This window comes from Talpa europaea, assembly GCF_964194135.1.
Source record: "Talpa europaea genome assembly, chromosome: 3".
In the NCBI taxonomy this organism is placed as follows: domain Eukaryota; kingdom Metazoa; phylum Chordata; class Mammalia; order Eulipotyphla; family Talpidae; genus Talpa; species Talpa europaea.
Window position 1 is genome coordinate 128233902 of NC_140069.1, and position 27196 is coordinate 128261097.

At 36.6% G+C, this 27196-nt stretch overlaps 1 protein-coding gene across 2 annotated transcripts; it reads left to right on the plus strand.

The window, feature by feature from the left end:
* Window positions 1-946: 946 nt before the first annotated feature.
* On the plus strand, window positions 947-26498 carry ING3 (inhibitor of growth family member 3; the record flags this gene model as incomplete). Of its 2 annotated transcripts, none has more annotated exons than XM_084230069.1 (12): window positions 947-974; window positions 1232-1303; window positions 3801-3901; window positions 5974-6039; window positions 19215-19311; window positions 21022-21093; window positions 21885-22004; window positions 22278-22435; window positions 23011-23204; window positions 24424-24616; window positions 25056-25094; window positions 26382-26498. In XM_084230069.1, the coding sequence occupies 12 exons, from the start codon at window positions 947-949 to the stop codon at window positions 26496-26498; spliced, it is 1257 nt and encodes a 418-aa protein (XP_084086195.1). The 2 variants fall into 2 exon arrangements, with proteins under 2 accessions (XP_084086195.1, XP_084086196.1); XM_084230070.1 differs by having other exon boundaries at window positions 21924-22004.
* Window positions 26499-27196: the final 698 nt, after the last annotated feature.

Consider the following 27196-nt stretch of genomic DNA (forward strand, 5'->3'; position numbering starts at 1 on the left):
AACGCTCAGGACTGGACGTCTAATATCGACTTCTTAGGCACATGATACAATCATTGCAAACGCAGCTCTTTAGCTATTAAGTCTCCATCCGTTATTTCTGGTTGCTCCTTTTCGGGGGGAGGGCTGCTGGTGCGGGTGGTATGTATAGATCGCACACATTAGGATGGCGAAGAGACGGACCGCACAGCCCAGAAAATATGTAAGAAGTCTATTTGCACACCTTTTAATACAGGACGTCTATATCCACCCCATATTTTTAATATACACTATTTTAATGACACGGCAGCCAACCAAACGTCAAACGTCCCATGTACATTTTCAGGCGTGGATACTGAGGCTAAATTCCCGCGGAGTTCGCTTTTAAACAATCCAAATTGCCCGAACTTTGCCGATTATTCTAGCGTTAGAACCTTTACCATCTGCCTAGCACTGCTTGAGATCCATGACTCATAAACGCGGGGACATGGAATCACAGCGGCCAAGAACAGGTGAAAAGTTGGTCTTAGTTATGTCAAGCAGGCGCACACAACTCCCGTCATTCCCGGTGCAAAAATCAACAAATAAACAGAGGCACCGCATTTCAGATTCTGCTGCGCACCGTTCGCAAGGGCGCCCGGGCTTCGTAGTTCCCACGTGCAGCCCTGCCAGCGTGTCCCTCCTTCCCGCGGAGGAACTAAAACTACACTTCCCACAAGCGCGCGGGGCCGAGGGCCGGTGGGCTGACGTCATCGCCTCAGCCAACCAATGACAGCTCCGGGCGGCAGTGAGGCAAGCGCCGTCAGGCGCCAAAGTGGTTTTTTTTTTTCTTTTCTTTTTTTTTTTTCCGCCGAAGCCGAGCGGGCGCTGCTAGCGGAGGCGCCATATTGGAAGGGACAAAACTCCGGCGACAGCGAGTGACACAAATAAACCCCTGGACCCCCTCGTCCCCGCAGCTCTAAGGGCCGCGATGTTGTACCTAGAGGACTATCTGGAAAGTGAGTGGGCGGCGCTGGCGGGGGCCGTCTGTGGGACCTCGGGCTGGCGAGAGCGCGAGTAGACGGGCGAGCGGGATGGCGGGAGGGAGGGGGAGGCGGGGGATGTTTCTTTCTCACGGTAACTGGCAGCCTCGCTGTGGGCTGCCGGCTCCCTCGACCCCCCCCGACGCACGCACGCACGCACTCACGCACTCAGCGACGTCAGCGCGTACTGTCGCCGTTGGCCCCGCCCCTCTGACGAAATCTCCCTTTGACAGTGATTGAGCAGCTGCCTATGGACCTGCGGGACCGCTTCACGGAGATGCGCGAGATGGACCTGCAGGTGCAGAGTAAGTCCGCGCGTTTGCCCTTGTTGGTTGTGCGTGGTCAGTGCCAGACTTGCTTGCCAGCCATGCCATCGCCTCCTGCTCTTTGCCTCTCCGCCGGCTCACTCGCCAGTACCTATGGAGTTATTAAGGAGACCGGCAGTGCCGAATCTTGCCTCTTAGTGCCTCTCCACGCTACTTTCTCCCTTGCTTGATCAAAGGAGGCGGCATTAGGGGGCATTGTTCCCTTCTCGAGTTTGGGACAGTGCAAAAAAAGTTGCTTACCTTCATTGACAGTGCAGATCTGCTTTATTGCACGTCGGCACAAGTGTTGATTTTGACTGCTTTTTTGCAACATAAATGTCAACATGTATAATTTTGGTAAAGTTTATTCAAAAAATTTCAAGAGCGGAGAACACCTGGAAGCACAGATTATATATGGTTTAGAGACTCTAGTGAACTTGGAATGTCAGTTTTTGAAAACTTACACACCCTAGGATACATTCTTAATTGTCAACAGTATTTATCCCCCCTCAATTAAACGAGGAAGGGCAGTAAGATTTTGCTGTGAAGTGATAATAAAAATTTTGATTCTTCACTCCTTGAGAGCTTGGTAGTTCAATGACTTACTCCCAAAATTAATCTTCTGCGCTTTCGTATTGTTTGTGAAGTTTCCTTAAACGTTTTATGATTCAGAAAGGTAAACAGTTTGAGCCTTGGCGAGAAGATAAATACTTAAAAGCAAAATTACACTTCAAAATAAAAAAACAAAACACTGGGTACTAAATTTATATTCATCATTTTCCGAAAGAACTTTACAAGCCTTCCTTCTTTGTGAAATGAATATATTGTAGCTGTTGCAACTATCTTGAAGAGATACTATATTTAAAACTAAGAATGTGAAATAAATTATAGGATACATAATTAAAATGTGTAATAAAGTAAAACCTTGTTGCCTGTGTGTCTCTTTCGTTTTGAAGAAATGTAGTTAATTAAATTATTTAATTTTTGTAATGACTGACCTTCATTGTGTATATCCTCAGAATATGTTTTTTAATCCCATGTATCCCAAATATGTTTAGGCCATATATAAAATGTTTCTCCTGCTGCCAGATAGTCTTGTTAAGAAAACGTAAGTGGAGAAAGATCTGGGTTTTGAGATGTGATAGGGAGGAAAAGGATGTCATGGAAAGAGATAAGAGAACCAAACATTCCAGAGAGTGGGGGTTTTTAGGTAACTTTAGGTGCGACCCCCCCCCCCACTGTCTCTCACAAACTTTCATGCTTAACTATTCATGAATATACTTGTTATTCATGAATATACATTTAGTTATCAGTTTCATGTGGTGTCTGATAAAATGTTATTTGACATGGAATCCACCTTTTATTCAGTGAATTATGGTACAAAAGTATAAATTGTGTTTCTACATCTAGCTCACAGAATCCATTTTAATTTTAATGTGGTTGAAATGGTATGGATTTGCTAAAGTAATATTTTCTACAGGATTGTGCATAGATCTGAATTCATTTTAGGGCTTTACTAACTTACACATTGATCATGATTATGTTATCGCTTCTGAGGGGTTTTCTTTGTCTGTAAAATGAGAATCGTGAGGATTAAAAATGATACAGATAAATTAGAAAGGATATATTACACTTTTTCATTATCATTACAATTTATAATTCTCTTGCAATTTGGACAAAGTATACAAATTGCTGTCTCTTTAAAAAGGCGCCTGTTTAAAATAAATAACACTAAAATTAATAGGCATTTTAGATGAACAAAAGTGACTTCTTTGTCAAATGAGTTGGAGATGCTTGTTTAAAGGAGAAAAATCCTTTTAAAAAGTTAACTATAAGACATGTCAAAGTCTTTAAAAAGTTATTATGCGCTGAAACATTCTCAAGATTTTCCTCAATATATGTAGAAAAAAAAATCCCTTTTATTTTTCATTTTAGGAGATATGGGATGAGATGACTATTCTTGATGCATATTTCAAAAAAATGTGCAAAATAATCGCTTATTAAGTGACTAAATGATTGTACTTACTGCTTTTACTGATGATACAAGAGGATCGAGTACTAAGTGCCATATCACAAAAAATTAGAATCTTTTTAACACTTTTTCTTATTAAAAGAAACAAGGATTATCTAGTGGTAGTTTCAGTAAGTTCTGTTTTAGCACTTTTGACTGATTAATTACCATTTGCTTTTGTCCCCAGAGATGAACTACTCAAAAATTATGGTATAGAACCTATTTGTTGACTGCTTTGACTATTGAAAAACATTTTGAAATAATGACAACAAAAATAGTGAGTAGGGAAAATTATAGTTTTTTTTTTTTAAACTAAGGTAGTTAAGACATGTATTTCCATAATCAAAGCACGACCTACTTAAGTTACTGGCCAGGTGGGAACATTATGTTTTCAAACATGTTTTTCTTGCCCCAAATCAACGCATGTATTATATTCAGTGTATGAATTTGGTCCTCTAAATATGAAATGTTTTTATCATGTCATAGATGCAATGGATCAATTAGAACAAAGAGTCAGTGAATTCTTTTTGAATGCAAAGAAAAATAAACCGGAGTGGAGAGAAGAGCAAATGGCATCCATCAAAAAAGTATGTTCAACTCTGAATGGTTTATCAGTAAATACTGGAACCTTCTGAGAAAGACATTTTAAAAATGAAATTGTTTTCTTGATAAGAGGTTACTAATGACTCTAGAATTTAATTTATTGTGCTTTAGAGCTTCAATGTAGGTATTTTTAATCATTGAAGTATTTTGATAGTTTAAACAAATTGCTTCATTAATTTATGACTTAATAGAAAGTGAAAAAAGTACACATTTTTTCTTTTACTTGTTTTATTCTATTTAAATGGGTAATTCAAGTTGTCTTGTAGAGATCTAATACCATCTTCTAATTTGGGCCACAAAAAGGTGAAAATTAGCTCACTTTGAAGCATATTTATATATATATATATATATACACACACATATATGTAAGTTAGAGTCGTGGAAGAACAAAGTCTTAAGAGCGAAAGGGATTCCTAAGGAATGTTTTAGTTTGAAAATCTAAATTTGTACATAAATTAGGCCTAAAAATATAGAATACTTTGAGTTTTTATGAGTATTATGGAACTTACAGCTTTCTTCCAGATTAGAATGGGTTTTACCTCTCCCCATAAGGTTTGCTTAAAGATATGCTCTAGGTTATTTGGGGATACAGTGCAAGAACTACTTGAAAGTGGTCATGTCTGCCGCTTTCTGTGTTAACACTGGATATTCTTTAGTATCTCTGAGTAGTGATGGTTCTCATCTCCTACCTCCATAGAATTGTTGAAGGACCAACTCTGAAAGAAATTTGAAAGATGTAGAGTAGTTGTATTATTTATTTTAATACATAGGGAGATTCTTTTTTTTTTAAGGATTTATTTATTTATGCGTATGGAACTGACAGGCCAGAGATGCAGGGGGTGAGAGGATCCACCAGAGACAGAGTGGGGAACAGAATAGGCAGATTGACTGAAACACAATGCTGAGGGGAGCAGCGGGCGAGACAGGAGAGGTCTGCCTCACCATGTGGGTTTCTCCCTGGCTGGCCGGGGATCGAACTCCTGCTGCAGAGGCTGCAGATTGCTTCACAGTGCGGTGCTTAACCCCTTGCGCCACCAGGGAGTCCCCATAGGGAGATTATTTCCATTAAGGAGTAGAAAATTCAAGATCTGTAGCAGAATTAGTCCTGCCTTAGAAGATACCTAGAGATCCAGATGAGCTGAGTTTAGACATTGCATATATGCACGTCAAAGTCACTTCTTTAATCTATTATGTTTTTGATGTGGCACAGCTTGGATATGCTCTGAAAATTCTGGTATTCCATGGAAATTCATAGGATCCTTTTGTTTGTTTTTAAGTGCTTTGTTTTAAACTGAGGAGATTGAGTTGTATGAATTGATAGCTATGTTAAAATGAGGGTTAAAGAGCAATTTTGGAAACTAGTAACCTGCAGGTCAGAATCCTTTTAGTAGTTTCATTGTTATAAAAACAAGTTTTAAAAATAAAGGGTATAAGAGTTCTTTATACATTAGATAAATCTTAACCTATTTTTCTAAAGAAAAACTATTATCTCATGACTTTTAGTAGTGTACAGACTAGATGTACAATGGTACTTGTTTTGGGCATCCCTGATGGTGCAGGCGGTTGAGCGCAGTGCTGTGAAGCTGTCCGCAGCCTCTGCAGTGCGGATTCGATCCCGCCAGCCGGCGAGAATCCCACATGGTGAAGCAGACCTCTCCTGTCTCGCCCGCTGCTCCCCTCAACAGTGTATTTCGTCAGTCTGCCTGGTCTGTTCCCTGCTCTCTTTCTGGTGAATCCTCTCACCCTCCTGTGCATCTGGCCTGTACCCCGGTTCTTGTATAAAAATAAATAAATATTAAAAAAAAAAAAAGAATGGTACTTGTTTTTTCTTAAATCATTTCTAGGAATTCAGAACCTTTTCCTTTAATTCTTTGCTGTTTTTCCATAGTTAATAATTCTATCTCATGTCCACCTTAAAAACCCTAACTGGGTTTTTAATGCTAATGTAGGATGACTGACAGTGATAACAGGTATGGTAAAACTGTTGTTATATGTCCTGGATACAAATACTTAAAATTTTTTCACTTATTCTTGCAATGAAAATGTTTTTCTCCAGGACTACATTAAAGCTTTGGAAGATGCAGATGAGAAGGTACAGTTGGCAAACCAGATATATGACTTGGTAAGTAAAATTAATGTGCATATTATGCTATAAGTACTTGTATTATGGATTGTGTTGTAAATTTTATTGACTTGAATGTCATAGGAGGAACAGACTAAAACTGAAGTATTGGTCTCTTGACTCCATTTATTTTATTTTATTTTTGTTAAAATAGCTGTCATTTATTTGTTTAATTCTAGTCGGTTTCTTCTTTTTTTTTTTTAAATAAATTTTATTTTTATATTCCCCATACAATTGCAACCCCCTTATTTTGACCCCAATCCCTCCCCTCCCCGCCCCCCAACCCCCATAGAGTGTCTCTGGTTCATAGTTGTTTGTTGATTTTTATTTTCACTTTCTTATAGTTATTCATTTTCCTGGTCCCTTATTTAAGTTTTCTAGATTCCTGCTATGAGTGAGACCATCCGGTATTTTTCTTTTTCTTTCTGGCTTATTTCGCTGAGCATGATCCCTTCTAGCTCCATCCATGTTGCTGCAAATTGCATGTGTTTATCTTTTTTGAATGCTGAGTAATATCCATGGTGTATATGTACCACATCTTCTTGATCCAGTCATCTATTTGTGGACATTTGGGTTGTTTCCAAAGCTTTGCTATTGTAAACAGTGCTGCTATAAACATAAGGGTGCAGGTGCTCTTTGGAATTGATGTTTCTGTTTCCTTTGGGTAAATACCTTGGAGTGGAATTGCTAGATCATATGGAAGCTCTATGTTTAGTAGGTCCAGAAATCTCCACACAGCTCTCCATAGTGGTTGGACCAGTTTGCACTCCCACCAACAGTGCAGAAGAGTTCCTTTTTTCTCCACATCCTCGCCAACATTTGTTGTTGCTAGTTTTTTAAATATGTGCCATTCTCACTGGTGTAAGATGGTATCTCATGGTAGTTTTGATTTGCATTTCCCTGATTACAGGTGATGGTGAATATTTTTTCATATGCCTGTTGGCCATTTGCATTTCCTCTTTAGAAAAGTTTCTTTTTAGCTCTTCTGCCCATTTTTTGACTGGATTATTTTCTTTGTTGTTGTTGAGTCTCATCAGCTCTTTGCAGATTTTTGTGATCAGTCCTTTATCATTAGTGTTGTGTGCAAAAATGTTCTCCCGGTCGGTGGGGTTTCTCTTTGTTTTTGTTATTGTCTCTTCTGCTGTGCAGAAGCTCTTTAATTTGATGTAGTCCCAGCTGTTTATCTTTGCCTTCACTATCACTGCTTTGGGTGATGTGTCTGTAAAGATGTCTTTGATGTGCATATCACATATTATTTCGCCTATATTTCCTTCTATGTATTTTATGGTTTCAGGTCTTATGTCTAGTTCTTTAATCCATTTTGAGTTGATTTTTGTGTAGTGTGAGGTAGTGGTCAAGCTTCATTCTTTTGCATGTAGCGACCCAGTTTTCCCAGCACCATTTATTGAACAAACTTTCTTTGTCCAGTGTATATTCTTTGCTCTTTTGTCTTGACTCCATTTAATGAGAGTTCAGTGTCTACTTTTTTGGTTCCTTTGTGGAGGAGAGTCAGAGAGTAGTTGTTAATACGTCAGGAACTGTACATTTTAGTCAAGTCTGCATGGCTGTAAGATTGTAACCGATGTTAGATTTATTTTTTTTTTTTGAGAAAAATTGGTGTTTAACTTTATTTTACTAATATCTAAAGGTAGTATATTTACTTGCCTGTTAAATCATCTAGAAGTTGTTTTTGTAGTAAAACATATAAGAATACTATGTTGACAAGTGTTCTGGATAGTCTGACTAAAATGAAGAAGAGAATCATTTGAATCAGTGTTACGGACGATATTCAGCTATTAAGTGATGTTACTAGCTACTACTCAACAACTAGCTCAGGTGGCAAAATGTTTGGGAAACACAAGGAAAATTAAATGTTTAAAATAGTTCTTTTTTGCAGCCGCAACAGTTCATAAAGATTGAGATCACCAAGAATATAGCTAAATGCAGTGCTGCTTAAATTGTTGTAATTATGGTACTCTTTTTTATGTACAGCATCTTCTAAACTATATGCCTTATGAAATCATCGTTTCTGGTTTTACCTCAAAGCAAATTAAAGCTCAAAATAAATACTTACTCTTAGTTAATTTTAGCATATAGTTTTGATACCCTTTTTTTTTGTAGTCTTGTCTGGATATAATTTTATTACTGAACATGTAAATATAAATGGCGCTGATGAGCAAGACTCAAGGGTCCATGCTGCAGGTCGAGGGTCCATGCTGCATGTGTGTATTGGAAATGCTGTACTAAATTAACAGACTTTTGTCATGGCAAGTTATCGAAAATGTTCAGTGTTTTTTAATATGGAGGAATATTTTAATGGCTGTAATAATCCTAGGTTCTTTTTTTTATGTAGTTATTCTGAACAGTTTCATACAAGACACTGCCTAAAGAAAGTTAGAGTAGGTTGTTGCCTGCTTATTGTGAAATGGGGGGGGGCAGTTCTTCATTGTTTTAGACATGAATTACATCTACAAACAGAAAAAGACATTTTTTTGAGCCTGATGTTAAGAATCCTATGCTCTACCGTCTGAGCTAGAAAGCATTTATTTGAATCTAGGACTATTTAGCTTAGTAATATTCTTTCTCACATTTAATGACTGTGTCCATCTTTACTTAAAGACTACCATTACCTTTAAAATAAAACACTCTTTGTTTCAATTCTTTGTTTATATTTTATTTTGAACATTTTGCATCTTTTTAAAAATACCTATTTAAAAATATATATAAGTAGTTTAAATAGAGTTTTTTAATATGTGTGTTTGTGTGTGTATCCATTTATCCTGTGCCACACTGTTCATCCATTCTGCTTGGTATAATGGAGTTGTACAGAGGTATAAGGGAGGAATAAAAAGTAAATACTACATGGTTTCTGTTCTCAATGTGTGTGAAAACAAGTTGCAAAGACTTGCCCCCTAGGTAAAGAGCCTGGGTGGAAACATGTAACAAATAGAGATGAATGCATTTGCGCATTAAGGGGTGTTCAGTAGAAGACCAAACAAAGTCATGCAGCGTCATTGTTGAATTCTTTGAGGATATGAGTTGAATTTTGAACAAAATTTATTCATAGGTTCAGCGACGTACTGCATTGAGGGGAAAACATTTCACTTAGAGATAATGGGTAAATAGAATGGAAGTATAAATTAGTGAAATCTTTGAGGAGAATAGGTTTCTTAGGTTAGAAAGTGAAGTAATAAAAGGTGATGTAATAAAATGTAATTAAAAAAACAAGTATCCATAATGAACAGACACTTCACTGATAATTGGAATTTGGAAGTTATTTAATCTTGGAACCTCAGTCTTCCTTCATCTTGTAAAATAGCAGTATTTGTATCTTACAGGAGGATTTGAATCTCTCTCTCTGACCACCGCCCCCCACCCCTAGACAGATCTGCCCCCCCCCCCCCCCCGCCCCTAGACAGATCTATTTCTGTATCTTTTTTTCTATCTTTTTTTCTACTTGTGCGTGCACACGCAATGTTCTTAGCTTGGCAGATAGAGGCACTTAGTCCTTTCAAGTCTCACACCTTGTCATTTTTCTAACCGTAGTTTTATACTTTCCTGAAACAACTGTTTCCCTTTCTGCTCTGCCAAGTAATACTTGGGGCTCCCCCCCCCCCATTCCTCCACTCTTGCTAAGATTATCTTTCTATCTTGACTCTTTTCTCCTTTCCTTGCCTCCTTTCTCATGCCCTGCCCCTTTTCTTCTGCTACTTTCTTCCCCAGCCGCCCTTCCCCTCCTCTTTTGACTACTTTGTTGCTGTTGTATTTCAGCAATCATGATAGCCTCAATATATAAAGCCATTCTTCTTTGAGATTTAATGGTATTATTAGCCTTCCATCTTTGGAGCCCTTCTCAATCTCCCTGGATTCCACTCAGAGTGGATGCTGATCCTCAGGGTTCTGTCCTTGGCCTGTATTGTTTCTTAGTCTATTCAAGTGATTCTCACATGGAGGGTCCTCTCTTCCTTCTTCTGCCCCAGCTCCAACCAGGAAGACCAAAGCCACATGGTGAAGAATTGTTCTGTCAAATTCCAGTTTTATACTACTCTCCCCACACACATCACCCGGTTGAGAAACATTCTTCCATGACTTTCTCATATGTTCTCCTTGCTTTTTTTTTTTTTTTTTTAATTTTCTAGAGGCATGTCTTATTTATTTATTTATTTATTTATTATTTGTTTGTTTGTTTGGTTTATACATGCACTGGGTACAGTCAGAAGCGTGGGAGGGTGAGAGAATTCACCAGAGCCAGAGCGGGGAGCAGAGCAGGCAGAAGGACCGAAGTACACTGCTGAGGGCAGCAGCGGGCGGCAGGAGAGGTCTGCGGGCCATGTGGGACCCTCCTCCGATGGCCGGGGAGCAGCCGGGGATCGAACCGGCGCCGCAGAGGCCACAGGTAGCTTCGCAACCCAGCACTCAACCGCTGCGCCACCGGGGAGGCCCTGTTCTCCTTGCTTTTAACAATTTTTTACATTATTCTTAAAGCTCAGACTTCTCTGAATTGACTCATCTTTTCTGAGATTAGCCAGGACCTTGAACTCAGCATATTACAATGTAAGTCTTACCCTCTCCTTTTTTTTTTCTCTCATTCTTCACCACTCCCCTCTCCGCCTTATACATACTTTTTCTTTCTTAGTCTCAGCAGAACCACTGACCATCCTTTACCTGTGATGCTGAAAATCACCCTAGACTCCTACTCGTTCCTATCTTCCTCCTTGTTCCTATTTAATCAATAGATCTTGCTCATTTTACCTCCTAAGAAGTTCTCATCCTTCCTCTGTACTTTTCTCCATCTTTTATAACCCTCTTTATTAAAATTGCCTCTTTATTGCCTCTCTATTAAAATAATCTCAGTCTTGATATTTATGCAATTATGTCTAGGAGAAGGGATGTGACAGCTAAAAACAAACCACAAAAAAGTGATTTAAACAAAAGTATTTTCCTCTCTGTAAAATACTGTTAGAGGAAACAGATCAGGGCTCTTTGGCAACTCCAGCCTTATCAGTGTCCCAGGCTGCTGCTTATCCATGCTCCTCCTTTGCTGGTTAGCAAGGAGAAGAATTGCAGTCAAGGATTACTCAAAAGGATATGCAGTTCTGTCAGCTGTTTTAAAGAGACTTCCTAGAACTCTCCTGACTTCTGCTTATTTTTAATGGCCCTTTTTAGCTGCAAGGGAGGCCGAGAAAGGTTGTTCAATAGGTCGCATTCCCATCCGCGATATGTGGGGCTTTGTCAGTAAGGAAGGAGAGGGGGTATGACATAGGTAATTAGTGGTTTGTTCCTTACCCTACCCCTCGGTAGAATCTTCCCTACTATAAATATCAACAATTGTATTTTTCTTTTAAATTTTAGTGTGTTCAGAGCCTAGCATAGTCATTCTTTTATAAATATTGGCTGAGCAGAATGAACTGAATAAGGTAATGGAGAAGAGAAAGCACTAACATGACTTCCTAAGTATGAGTCTTCAGGATAGAGTTTAATGATGTCATTGTTGGCCTCAGATGTATTTTCATTGGGTGACATTTCTTAAAAGGGAATACGGTCACATTTTAGTATGTAGAGATTGGTTTGCTGGACAATGTGAGATTGCAGTGTGAGTAGCCACTTCTTTTTAAGCAAGAAAAATAAAAGTAATATAATTCAAGTGAGTTTACTTTCCTTTATAGTCTTATTTTTAAAGACCAGAAACTCAATTTTATGATCCATGTCTTTACCAGATCTTTTTGGTAACCTTTTTCAATTGCTCTTATTTGTGCAGTTTCATCAATTTGTATAGATTTTTTTTCTCTTATACATAAGCTCATTTTGAAAATTCTTCAAAAACAGTATTTATAGATGGGTTTTTAAAAAAATATTTTATTAAGTATCAAAACTTACTGTGATGTACATGTTTGGGATATTAACATTTTTCATTCAATTTTTTTGAAATCTTATTTATTTTATTTTATTATTTTAAAAATATTTTTTATTTTATTTTTTAAGATTTATTTATTTATTTATTTATATAAGCACTGGGTACAGTCAGAAGCACGGGAGGGTGAGAGAATTCCCCAGAGCCAGAGCGGGGAACAGAACAGGCAGAGTGACGAAATACACTGCTGAGGGGAGCAGCGGACGAGACAGGAGAGGTCTGCGCGCCATGTGGGACCCTTGCCTGGTGGCCAGGGATCGAACCGGTGCTGCAGAGGCTGCTGACAGCTTCGCAACCCAGCGCTCAACCGCTGCGCCACCCTGGAGGCCCTATTTATTTATTTTAGATTTATTTATTTATACAAGAATGGGGGTATAGGCCAGAGGCGCGGGAAGGTGAGAGAATTCACCAGAGATAGAGCGGGGAGCAGAAAAGGAAGACGGACCAAAAACACTGCTGAGGGGAGCAGCTGACGATACAGGAGAGGCCTGCTGTGCCATGTGGGTTGCTCCCTGGCCAGCCGGGAATTGAACCCATGCTGCAGAGGCTACGGACAGCTTCACAGTGCTGCTCTCAACCTGCTGCACCACCAAGGAGGCCCCTATTTTTCATGTTTAGAATTATACTTTTTGAAAATATTTTCTATTCGTTTGCTTTTTAGAGAGATTCCCTTTAAATTATGACAAAGCATTTACTAAGTGCTATTAGAGCTTACAAAGTATTGGCAGTTAACTCATTCCTAGTAAAGTCTTCCTTTTTTTTTTTTTTAAAAGAGTTATTTATTTATTTATACAAGAACCCGGGGTACAGGCCAGATGTACAGGAGGGTGAGAGGATTCACCAGAGACAGAGCGGGGAACAGAACAGGTAGACTGATGAAATACACTGCTGAGGGGAGCAGCGTGCGAGATAGGAGAGGTCTGCCACACCATATGGGACCCTCGCCAGCCGTCCGGGATGGAATCGGCGCTGCAGAGGCTGTGGACAGCTTCACTGCACGGTGCTCAACTGCCTGTGCCACCAGGGGAGGCCTTTTTTTTTTTTTTTCCTTTTTTTAAAAAAGATTTATTTATGCATACAAGAACTGGGGTGTGAGCCAGAGGTGTGTGGGGTGGGGGTGGAGGGTTGGGTGAGAGGTTCACCAGAGAGAGTGGGGAGCAGAACAGGCAGATCTACTGAAGTACACTGCTGAGGGGAGCAGCGGGCAAGACAGAAGTCTGCTGTGCCATGTGGGTCAGCTTCCTGGTCCCTGGGTATTGAACTTGTGCTGCGGTGGCTGGCGATAGCTTGATAGCTTTGTGTCTTTTACTCCTGTGCCACCAGGGAGGCCCTAAATCTTATTTTATTATTTTTACAAAGCAAAAAAAATCAGGTCCTAACAAGGACCACTGAAGGTAGGTTAGTCACTCTGTACCCTCAGAGCTGGCATAGCAGATGAGTTGAGTGGTAAATGGAAACACAGCTACCTTGGAGGGGATATCAATCCATTGTTTCCCAAAGCTTAGTCATTTGCATCCCACCTTTAAGTTTTTTATAGTGTAGGCATATCACCTATATCTCTAGTTACTAAGGTTTAAAGTTTATTTAAGAGGAAAGTTTGCTTACTAATTTGAAACTACTAACATAAATGAGAAACTGGCATCACTTATTGTGAATAACAACAATATGTACTCTCCTTGGAATGCTGTGCACTGCATTTGAATACTTCATGCTTGAGGGTAAGAAACGCACATTTTCAGCCCTGTAAGTAATTGGAATCAAACAGAAGGGAATTATTGACTTGTTCAATAAGGAGGTTACTAAATGGATTTACCATCTCAAGTTATACTTCCTGAAATATCAACAGTAAACATCCAGAGGAAAATCTTTATAAATATTAAGCAGAAACTTAATTCTTATGACATTTTTTAATATTTGAGAGGTTAGAATGCTATGTTTTCAGAGGTGAGTGGATGGGACAGAGTTTAAGTATAAAACTGCAGTAATTTTTGTATCTCTAGATCATTTACCCAATAAGCAGTCATACTTCTATTTATACAGTTCTGTGTAGTGAGAGAATGTAACTTTTACTCAACCAGCAAATATTGATAGAACTTACCTATGAGCATTCACTGTACTAGTGGGCAGTAATGACACAGGCAGGTAATGAATATAGCAAACTATTAAACACTGTTTTATAGTGGTGAAGGAAATAAGTATGTGGAGAGAGGGAAAAAGAAGGACTACTTGGAGGAGATTAATATTATTGAAGTCAGGATGAGTAGAGTATAAGAAGGTGACATGTGATGCGGTACTAGGAAAATGAGAATGAGCCAGCCATGTGAAGTGCTTAAGAAGAACATTTCAGGCAGATAATGTACTGAGTATAAAATCTGAGGTAGAAAAAGGGCTTGATGTGTTGAAACAGAAAAGAGACAAGTGTGGTTGGTGCAGTGAGTAGAAGTATGGTATGAAAGGAGATCGGCAGGAACTAAAAACGTACAGGGTCTTGAAGCCAGTGGAACAGTGTGATTTTTATTCCAAAAGCAGCGGGAGGCCAGTGAGGGATTTTAAACCAAGAGTGAAATATACCTTACAAGGACTGTAATGCCTTTGCTGAAATATAGTACTAGTAGTGATTTTTAGTAAGCATGCATTGATATTATTTTATAAATTTTCATATCAGTTTTAGTATATAATTGTGTTTGTGCTCATCCCTCAGTCTTTTTGATAGCAGAGAATTTCATGGTGTTGTTTTTAATGAGATATTTAAAAATCAGTAATTTTTTTATTCCTATGACAGAAACTGCTGATTACCTCATTTATTAAGGGAAGAAACCTGACTCTATAAGTATCGATAAATGAAGAAATCTGTGGAATTAAGAGTTCCAAAGAACCATCTGATAATTTATTTCAGTAACTGTCTTAGTGAAATTTGATGAACGGGGAAAAAAAAAATCTTCCCTATTAAAATAATTTTAATTTCCTTCTAGAATCCTGATACTAAGTCATTAAACACTTATTTGTGTTCCTCAGCCAGATGTCTCTGTCAGAAGGCTGTATTAGATTACAATACCTAATAAAGTTGATTTATGTACACTCTGATAAAATTTGAGCTTTTTGTTAATGCTTGAATGATTTTAGCAGCCTCTTACAGTGCTCAGTGCCCTTGAACTTGCTTCCTTTTTATATCCTGCCCTGTTCCTGAGATGATTATATTTCAGGCCCACATTTTACCAATAAATTTGAGAATTCTTCATCTGATACTCTAATTAAGGAAATATGTTATGTGAGTCTGACCTTTTGATTTGTCTCCTATCCTTATTGTCTTTTAGGAAGATGATTAGATGTAGCTTATGTGCTAAAGCCTCAAGTATTTGATTCAGCCTAAAGATGGATCAAATTTTCATCTAGCTTAAATATAATTCAAAGATACAAGGAATCATTTTCATGACTTATCAGAGAAACAATTTGCATTCATGGTTCCTTTTTCTTCTCTAATTTACTCTTCTGAATCAATTTTAGGTCTTTCCACACATAGAAGTTTTTCTCTTATTGCTGTGGATTTCAGCTTAGAGCCTCATACACTGGGTACTCATTATGAAAGGGTGAGCAAGATATCTAAATTTTAGAATTCAACAGTGTTTTATGCCATAACTCTTAAAAAGTTTTATTTAGTTCAGTTTGTGTCCATCAGTGACATGTTTTAAGGTTTCAATATTGAAAACTGGGGTAATCAAGAAAGAATGAAGGGCTACAATTCTGTAAAAGGATGAGGATTTTTTTTGTTCTTGCAGAGGAGTCAAGTATGTCTTAAATATTTATGGTCATGAATATAGTAAATATGTTGACAGAATTTCCTTTGTTTCTAAAAAGGTCGGAAAAGGTGTAATAGATTTAAATTTAAAGCTCTTCTGATTTGGGGTTATAGGATAAAATCTGGCATTATGGAATAAGGCAACTTTTGTGACTAGCATTTATTGACATTATGTGGGGAATAGTCAATAATTAGATTTTGGTCAGCCTTATGGGTAGGAATCTATGGTTAATGGAAAAAATCTCTTAATTGGATCAGTACCTTGCTTAGAATTATAAATCAGTCTTATGGGGTCAGAAGTATATGGAGGGATGGGCAACTTAGGTTCTTGTTCTAGCTGTTATCTGTGGGGCGGTTATGGTAATCAATTAGAATAGGCACTTTATTCACTCAGAATCATATAGGTAGAAGAAATGAGCTTTATAGATTTCAGTTAAATTCAGTTCAGCTCTTGGTGTGACTGTTTAATACTGTTTAAGTATCCTGATGCTTTATAGCTGCAGTTAAATCTTGTGGTCAACTTACTTTCTAACTTCTAATTTTGTTTAGTACAGAAATGGTTAATCTAAGAAAAACAATACTTATTACCTAATAATTGCGTATAAAATTAATCTGTTCATAATAGTTATATACTGGGAGAGAAGAGTGCTTAGAGCTCTTATTAAGCTGCATGCCACAAAGTGATTCATGCTTTTCTAGTTTGGTTTAGTTCATATATTTGATTTCAGAGTTATTCTTTGGGTCCTATTGTTATTTTCTGAGTTACCTGTTTTACAAATTTCATTATTTTCTACACTTTCAGGTGTAATAAACCTTATCAGATTCTAACACTTCCTCTCTGTACTCTGTATATCTCCTAAGGACCACACAGCACTATTTTTTTTTCTCTGAAAACACCATTTTCTTCCCATTTCTATATGTTCTTTAATTATTATTCCTTTTTCCCATCTGTTTAAAGGCAATCCATTCTTCACTGTCAAACTCATTCATACCTCCTTTGTGTCTGCCACAGCACAAAGTTATGTTTTTTCTTTATTTACTACTTCTGGCCACTTTTTTAAAAGATGTATTTTTATTTATGCATACAACAGCTGGGGTCTAGGCCAGAGGTGTGGGGGATGAGAGTATTCATCAGAGACAGAGTGGGGAGCCGAACAGGCGGATCTACTGAAATACACTGCTGAGGGGGAGCAGCAGGCGAGACAGGAGAGGTCTGCTGTGCCATGTGGGTCAGCTCTCTGGCCAGGGATTGAACTCATGCTGCAGTGGCTGGTGATAGCTTGATAGCACTGAGACTTTAACCCCTGTGCCACCAGGAAGGCTCACTTCTGGCCATTTTTAATTGTTGCTTATTTATTACATCTAAGGTACATATTTTTAAACCCTTTTTGAAGTTTAAACATCTTTTATAAATCTTGACTCTGTAACTAAATTCAATTTCTAGGAAGACAGGGTTCTCTCATTCTTGTATCTCCATTTAACCAAGCGCCAAGCACATAATAGGAACTTAGTATTTATTAACAGTGTAATTGTTGGTAAGAAAGGTGGTGGAGTATTTTCATTGCCTTAAGTAGTCTTGGAATTTAAATGAGTATTTTTTTCTGATTTCCCTTGAGATTAAATTTTGACAATGTAAGAGGAATTCTTCAGTAACTAAGGTCTGTGTTCACATTTTATTACTGGAAGGGGGTTCCACTAAAGGATGCTCCATTACCTATAGATTCTTTGAAAAGGAGCAAGTATGGTAACATGTGACTTTGAAGGATTTTAAATATTGTAATTACAACTTCTGCCAGGTTCTGAAAAATAACTCGTGTGTGAGGATAGAGGTGAAATTGAGCCTTAAATTATTGGCAATCACAAACCAACACCCCAATGACTGCTGTTAATATGCAAAATATAAAATAATATAACAATATATATTTTCTCAATTTGAATTTGTTACTCTGTGTTAAAAAATAGATGACTCCCCCGTGTAGGAATTCAGAGAGCAATGTTAGGTATAAGCGGTGAAGTACAATTTATTATAAATAAATCCAAGTTAGATTTTCTTTCCATAATCCATTAGCTACTGACTTTGGGTATGTTGCTTAACTCTTCTTTGTTTTAGGTACTTTACTTATGAAATAATCTATCTCCTAAACTTAGGATGAGAATTAGAAAAGATAGTCTAATGCAGCAAGCACATTACCTGGCACCGAACACCACATACAGATTTTCTTTTGCTACTTTACTTCCTCATTGTAGACACACATTATTTAATTGAAAGTCTTATTTAAATTTCTTGCCCTGGGCCTCCCCTGGTGGCACAAGGGGTTAAGCACTGCACTGTGAAGCAGTCCGCAGCCTCTGCAGCACAAGTTCGATCCCTGACCTGCCAGGGAGCTACCCACATGGCGCAGCAGACCTCTCCTGACTTGCCCGCTGTTCCCCTCAGCAGTGTATTTCAGTCACTCTGCCTGTTCTGTTCCCCACTCTGTCTCCGGTGGATCCTCTCACCCCCTGCGTCTCTGGCCTGTACCCTAGCTCTTGTATACATATATAAATAAATCTTTAAAAAAATAAAAATAAATTTCTTGCCCTCATGATGTGTCATAGACATTTGGATATTTGTGAGAAAGTTATTCTTAATTATGACAGTGATCTAGTGAAAGTAGAGTTTGAAAAAGATGTCAATAATAAACTTCAATATTTTTCTAAGATTTTGTGTTTTTTGGCTTTGCTTCAAAGTAGTAAATTTGAAAAAATATTGAATCTATTTACTACTATTACATATATTAAGATTGCTAGTTTGAGGTGTCATATAGTTTTCTGAAATCAGTCCAGATATCTCTAGGTGAATGAAAAAAAAAAAATTTTGTCAACTTAACGAGGGCAGTAATGTTACAATGGAACCATTTTAAACAGGCTCTTTGAGAAATGGGAAATTCTTGCCAAATACCCCTTTTGTTTCAATCCTTTACCTAAATGTTTATGAGTATGTTGACCTACTTTCCTGCTTAGAGAAATGTATGGATCAAAAATAGTCACCTCTTTATTTTAGACTCAGGATCTTTCACTCCTTTTAAACCGCAGATATTATGATGTGGCAGTATGGCTGGCTTTGTTTTAAGTAGGAGATTAGCCTAAAAGTACTCCCAGGATACACTTTGAAAACTTTCCAATCTTCCTGCACCTCTTCTTGCAACCCTCAAATCCCTAGTTCAGTTTTGCTATAGTTTTCATAGCCCATGTCTTCCAAATAGTTTCTAATAAATTGGGATTCTAGTTTCTTAAAACTTAACATTTCTAAAAGGGGATGGGAAATTATTTAGCCTAATACCCTTACTTTATAGATTGCAAACCTGACTTGTTCAAGGATATAAAGCAGAATCACTAAAAGAAACAAAGATTTAGATTTCCTCATTAAACTGACACTTTAATAGTGTCCGCAATTTTGGTGGTTATCTTTGATCTTCTTTGAAACAGGTAGATCGACACTTGAGAAAGCTGGATCAGGAACTGGCTAAGTTTAAAATGGAGCTGGAAGCTGATAATGCTGGAATTACAGAAATATTAGAGAGGCGTAAGTAAAATTTACAGTTTTCCATACATTTTGAACAATACTTGTGCAAATCATTGAGGAGACACTTGTCCCAGAGACTTCCCAGATCCTGCGCTTCGGTGGATATTGACAGACAGATTGGATAACTCTGATTCTAGCAGTTGAAACTGTTTGGGTCATAGATTCTGAGAGAGATAATACATGACATCATCCACTCACTCTTAATGAAAATAGCATATTAAGTCATTCCAGTTATAATATGCATATATGCTAGTAAGATAACCAGTAAGAATAAAGATTTAAAAATACAACCATCTACAAACAAGTTAACCATCTGTCATTAAATGTATTGACTTGCTTTGCCTGTTTATACACGTAAGCTTTGAGAAAGGTTGTTAGTTTTTCATAAGAACTGTATTAAGCCTTTTCGTCAACTCTGTTGCAAGGATTTCAGTTGGTTCCATATCATTCCTTTTTTCAAAATAGTCTTTCTTAAGCTTCCCCTTATCAGCAAGAAACCATTTTAATATCTTTTTGTAATACTCGACTTGATCTCCTGCTATAATTATCATTTCTTGGATTTAATTTAGGAGACTTCCCCAAAGTAGAGACATGACCTCTGTTTCTTTAAGTTAGCATCTCTTCCAACCTAAATAGGTAATGTACATAAAAGCAGATAGCATGGTGCTAAGCCTGGTGTTGGCATTCTCTCAGTATTAGTTGAACCAAATCAATATTATGACTAATACTGCTAGAAGTTTTTTTTTTTTCTTACTTCGTTTCAGCAACAAAAACAGAACTATTCCTACACACAGTTAAAAGATTTCTTCACATTTTTAGGTTATATATCTCTGTTTATATACCCTTTAGAAGTCACTGGAGAAGCAACCAGTCAAGAATCCATCTTGGAATCCATATTTGCATTTTTGTATTTAGAAGTAGTTCTATCCCATTAGATTATCATCTAATTTATTTGTGATACTTTTATTTGGGCTGGGTTGGGAGGGACTTTATGAGGATAAGTTCTTTGAAAAAATTCAAATCATCTATAATGGCTTGATTTTTTTTTTTTTTGCAATGCTTATAATAGCTGTGAGTAATGGTAGCTCATGCCTATTCAGTACTGCAGGAAGGTTAACGAAACATCTTCTGTAAAGACACAGACATATGAAACTAAATCAGATCAAGTTATAAAAACTGTTCCACCCTATCCCCTGCCATAATTTCATCTCAAGGGATCAAGATAAACCCAGAAAATTTCTTTGAAAGTATTTTAATGCTTGGCAGTAGAGAGTCTGTATCTCAGTTTTCACAAGCAAAACCTCTGATTTCTTTTAGGATATCTTTATTATCATGTGTCTTTTTAATAATTAAGAAAATTTTCTTTCATATAGTTCCCTCACCTAATATTTTAAGATTATCGTTAATGGAGTTCATCCACATTTGTGGTATCCACTGTGATGAATTACCTAATTAGAATTAGCATGCCTTGAGCAGCTTTGCACTTACTGTAAATGTTAAGAAATGGATTACTTACTGTTAGAGGACAGGCTCAGGGTAAGATTGGCAGTGGTTACCTCTGACATGTTTGGCTAAAATGACGCAGGCATATGCATCAGAGCATGCCATTTCTCTGCTGGGGAAGGGAACACAGTACTTACAGCTGATTGGTGGGTGAACTTCCATGGTGATGTATAATGGTGGTATGCCTCTGTGCCTCTTTTTTTCAAGGATCTTTGGAATTAGATACTCCTTCACAGCCAGTGAATAATCATCATGCTCATTCACATACTCCAGTGGAAAGTAAGTTTGGTTAAGTGCAACTGAAATTTTATATACAATTTAAAGACATAGTATTACCTGTATATTCTATTTTATTACCTCAAACCACTGACTGAGAATCAAAAATCCTTTCCTTCTATTTTGTGAGATAAATTTTTCATTGCATTACTTCTTCATTTGGGCAAAGCATATTTGATTTGGGACCAGGTTGCCATAATTTCCCTGGAAGTCATAAGAGAAGAATGTGTAGAAGTAATCACAGCATAGCTCTCTGTTTAAAGATAGCTTCTCTTTAGAGAGAGCTATAAACAGAGTAAATAATAAACTCCTTGAAGGTGAGCTTTTGTCCTTTTCATCTTTGCTACTCCAGTGCTCAGCCTACTATTTGGCATACAACAAAGTCTCAAGTGATTGGTGAGTTAGTGAGCAAAGGAGAGGTAACTGACTATATAAATAATGTTGGTGCATTTTGTTGACAAATCAATTTGAAATGTAAAATGTTGATTGAAAATGTCCAAATTGTAGATAATTTTGACAACAAAATCCCCCTCATGTTATATGTGAAACCACAGTACATGATAGCTAAACTTCAGTACTTTGTCACTGAAGTTTTTTTTTTTAATTTTTGAGCCATCTACTGTTAATAAAACATGTACACAGAGTTCTTTTTGTCCTGTCTTCTAAGAAGGCATAATGTCCTATGTCTATGAGTAATTTAGATCATAACTATACCAGTTTATAACTGGATGAATGTAGTCTAGTCCATAGTTCTTTAAAGTTTAAGAACATGTGGATTCTTTATTTATATTCAGAAAGGAAATATAATCCAACTTCTCACCATACGACAACAGATCATATACCTGAAAAGAAGTTTAAATCTGAAGCTCTTCTATCTACCCTTACATCAGATGCCTCTAAGGAAAATACGTTAGGTAAGTTTATTATCTTAAATTTAATAGTTTGCTTCTTTTATTTGTTTTAAATAAGGTGAAATGAAAGTAGTCAGGATTAATGAATCATCAGTTCTTTACTGGTTAAAGTCTATGCATGGAAAACGGAGAAAAAGGAAAAATGTGACATAAAAGTTTTACAGTAACATGAAAATTTAAAGTGTAATGATTTTATCAGTGCTGGGAAAGAATGTATTTTAAACTCACTAACATTATGTTCTCTCCAACCATTTGTATTTCTTTAATTTTTCACAGGTTGTCGAAATAACAATTCTACGACCTCTTCCAACAATGCTTACAATGTGAATTCCTCCCAGCCTCTGGCATCCTATAATATTGGCTCATTATCTTCAGGAACTGGTGCAGGGGCAATTACCATGGCAGCAGCTCAAGCAGTTCAAGCTACAGCTCAGGTAAAAGGAAAAGATTTGGAAAGAGAATGTTAACCTTCTGTCAGAATCTTTGGCAAACTCATATAGAAACAACTAGATATGAACAAAAGAGGTTTATTTTTTCTTTATATAGTTTGAGCTTGATTTTAAAATCATAGTTCTGTGATATCTGACATTTTGTTTAATGAAATGAATATGAAGAAATTACCTAATTAATACAGAAAGTAAACAAATAGATTCGTATAATTTCATGCAGATCCCTTCTCATTATAATGCTCAGTTGCCCATATTCTTGACTCTGGTCTGTAGCACCTGCCAGTACAATGCTTCATTCTTCATCCGTTCCAGGGCTTTTCTGGAGTCTGTTTGCTTCTATACAAGTTATCTATATTCCAAATTTAGTTACCTATCCTGTAGTTACATTATTACTGTGTAAAAATTGATTTTACATCTTTACATAAAATAGCTTAAATTATAATGATGAGAATAATGGTTTAATATTTGACAAGCCAAAATAATACTGTAATTGGTAAGACTTGAGAAAGAAAATGTACATATTTATGTATATTAATGCTACCAATGAATGTTTATTTAAGATGAAAGAGGGTCGAAGAACATCAAGTTTAAAAGCCAGTTATGAAGCATTTAAGAATAATGACTTTCAGTTGGGAAAAGAATTTTCAATGCCCAGGGAAACAGCTGGCTATTCATCATCTTCGGCACTCATGACCACGTTAACACAGAATGCCAGTTCATCAGCAGCTGACTCCCGAAGTGGGAGAAAGAGCAAGTAAGTTATACTGTGATAGTAACCCTCTACTTTATTAGGCACGTGGTCTACTCCAGCCGGACTTCCATATATTAAGCAAAAGCAACATATAATACATCAGGATGGAGAGGTGGGAAGACCTGATTTTGCTCACATACTTTGAATGGGTGAAGTCTTTAAAAAGTGTTGAGAGTTTTTAATTTTTCTAGATCTTTAAGATGGGTTTGTTAACAGGTAATTTCTTTTACTTTCTTTATTCATAAAATATACCATTTTATGAAGTTGTTTTTCATTTATAATTCCTTATTTTGTCATGTGTCTTAAGGTAAATTAATACATAAGATACAAATTCTGGGAATTTTTTTTTTGAACAATCTGCATTTTTTTTTTTTAACACCAATGTCTCTTGATTTTTGGTCTTACTTCCCAAAACTTGAAATTATGAAAATATCCCTATGATTGTATGACTTTTAAATATGAAAGTTTACCAGCAGCATTCAGCACCATCTGCCCACATATTTGCATATGCTGGGCTTTCAGACCTAATAAAAGTTCAAATGCTAGACCTAAATAGTTAATTATGTAATAATTGTATTATAATTTATTTCTCAATGTATTGAGTTTTCTGTGAGTAAATCTCTGAAAGAATGACCAATATAGAACTACCCAACAAATGTCAAGTATTGTAAAAATTTATATTTATGATCCAAATTTAAAGTAACTTATGACAGATTTCTGTATTACAAAAATTTGATTTGCATGTAGATGATGGTAAATTATTTGTGAATTTTAGTATTCCGTTTCCATCTTATACAGATAAGTATTCACAGGTGGATTGATGGCTGTGATCGTTTGCATCAAATACTTTTGTTTATTTGTATTTTAGATTTTGCTGCAGATTTTTCTCTGTAAAGTAGCTATAACTACATTTTAAAAGTATTACCCTCAGTTTAAATCAATGATAAATAGTAACTGATTAAAAAATATTTAAAGAATGTTATTAAAAGCATTTTCTCTTTGAATACCTTTATTCTCCAGAAAACAAAAAATTCTTAAGCTAAATGAAAACCATTATGAAAATTTTGCTTTTATATCTGTTTACTTTAAATTCAGTGACTTAACTTAATATTAAACATTATATATTTGATGTCATTTCCTTTTATACCACTTATTTAGGAGTTATTCTTCTTAGATAACTTTTTCTGGATTTTGAGCAAATAAAACTGATACTGTTTTTTAGAAACAACAACAAATCTTCAAGCCAGCAGTCATCCTCCTCCTCCTCTTCCTCCTCCCTATCATCCTGTTCTTCGTCATCAACTGTCGTACAAGAAATCTCACAACAAGCAACAGTGGTACCAGAATCTGACTCAAACAGCCAGGTTGATTGGACTTATGACCCGAATGAACCACGATACTGTATTTGTAATCAGGTAAAAGTCTGGTACATGCCTATAAAAGCATAATAAAACTAGGGAAAGGACAACTATTTATTTTTTATTTTTTTATTCCCCATACAATTGTAACCCCCTGATTTTGACCCCAATCCCTCCTTTCCCCGCCCCGCCCCCCCACCCTCCGCCCAAAGTGTGTCTCTGGTTCATAGTTGTTTGTTGATTTTTATTTTTTTCAGGAAAGGATAACTATTTTACCTTCTTAAATACTCTTTTTTTTTCCTTCCACTGTACCTCTGCCCTTAAAAGTCTTTAAAAAAAAAAAAAACAACCCTATGAACTATATATCCTGTTTCTCAATGCAATTGTTTCTTCAGTATAGTTCCTTCTATTTTCTGTTAGTATCATAAACAATTAATTTGGACTTCAATGCTTTTTATATAGTCATAATAAAAATACTTAATTTTCTTTTAACTAGGTATCCTATGGTGAGATGGTGGGCTGTGATAACCAAGATGTAAGTATTTTATGGTTTTTTATACTGATGATATTTCTCAAAAGATGACTGTATACAAATTAGTGACACCTTCCTCCCCCTTTGTTAAAGAATATTGTTTACTAGAATACAATTCATTTATCACAATGAAGAACTGGAGTTTTCAAACCATTCTTTTAGAAAGCAGGATTCTAAGATGAAGGGTGAGAATGTTGAGACTCTAATGTGAGGTGATTTTCCACCCATAAGTACAAAATTTCAGCTGACACCCAGTTGGTGTCGGCTGTAACCACCCCTTTTGCTATTAAAAAGAGAGAGGAAGTTTGAAAGAAAGACATTCCTCTTTCTTTCCTAGGAAGCTTAATTTTGATTAGAGATATGTTTTTATTAAATGCTGAAGAGAGTTTTTTTCCCCATACAGCTCAGACCATCTTTGCCCATCTTTTTCTCCTGAATTCCGTACAAGTACTACTCAGTAATGTCAGAATCTTGAGGCTGTAAGACTTTTAACATTAAAAAAAATTAAATTCTAAAACAATCTGAAGATTGAGAATGGTTGGCTTGATATATTATCAAGTCTGTACTTTCCTGACCTCATAGGGTCCCAACAATATGTTCATGCAGAGAAAGACCATCCTTCCCTTCCCGCTTTAGACTCACTTGTGGGCTATTTGTGATCCTTGCAAACCAGTGTTGCCCAGCCACTTCAAAAACACCATTGTCAGCGAAAATTGACAATGAAATTTCTAATCTTGCTGATTCCTGTGATTCCCAATTGTGCTTTTCTGAGTATTAATTTCCTGTGGAAGTGCAGGACTCTTGATATGTTGCAGGGTAGAATATTTTTCTCTACAAATTTTGGAAAAGACACACTCAGACCAGAATCCCAGGGTATCCCTTTGTAGTCACAACCTTATTCCACTCTCTGAGGAAGCCACTTTATAAGGCTGAATGTTGAATAAAATCATAAAATACATCTACTTTCTACCTAAGAGACTTGTCATCACTCTTCATTCTTGAAAGTTGGCATCAGTTTACTCTTCAACTTAATAAAATTAGCGAACTTTAATTATTTAGGATTATGGAATAGAGAACATGAACCTCTGAGTAGTTAAAGATGCATAATTTCTTGGTGCCTCCATTTTCTCATCTCCAAAGTTTATTGGTTGGACTAAATGATTTGTAAATCAGCTTCCAGATCTGAGGATTCTGTATCCATGAATGTAAATACTAATATTGAGTGTGGATATATTTTAATATACTCTCTAGAGGTACCAAAAGCAATCTCTTTTCAATTTTGCTTTCTAGTGCCCTATAGAATGGTTCCATTATGGATGTGTTGGATTGACAGAAGCACCAAAAGGAAAATGGTACTGTCCGCAGTGTACTGCTGCAATGAAGAGAAGAGGCAGTCGGCACAAATAAAGGTGGTCCCTTAATTTGAGGAAGAGAAAAGCTCAGCTAAACATTTTATGTAAGACTTTAAAAAAGAAGAGGAAGAAGAAACAGTGCATTTCCAGGCAACCACTTAAAGGATTTACAGACAATCCTGTAAGATCTTGAACTTGAATTTTATGGGTTGTATTTTAATAATGTAAGTAAATTATTTATGCACTCCTGGTGTGCTATGAATATTATTCCAGTTAGCCTTGGATTATTTCAGTGGCCCAACATATGCAGACATTTATACTCCTCAACCATTTTCTCAAAGTTATGGGCATTCTATAATTTAGACTTCAAAGAATTCCAACGATGAAGATTTTAAGAAAAGTATTTTATATTCAACAGGTATGTTCTGCTGCATGTACTGTACTCCAGAGCTGTTATGTAACACTGTATATAAATGGTTGCAAAAAAAAAAAAGTCAGTGCTTCTAAAAAGAATTTAAGATAATGGTTTTTAAAATGCCTTTATAATAAGCTTTGTTTCTTTGTGAAACTAAATTCAGCAGGCTGAAGGAAATGGTTTATGTGATAAAGTGGGCTGGTGTCCTCTAGAGTACCTGGGTACATAAACAGAAACTCCTGTAGGTAAAAACTAATTTGTGCTATTAGTCTTTATATGTTTCTGCATCCAGATAGAGTGCAGGTCATGAGGGTGGGAGGGGGAGGGGTTGAAGGGGA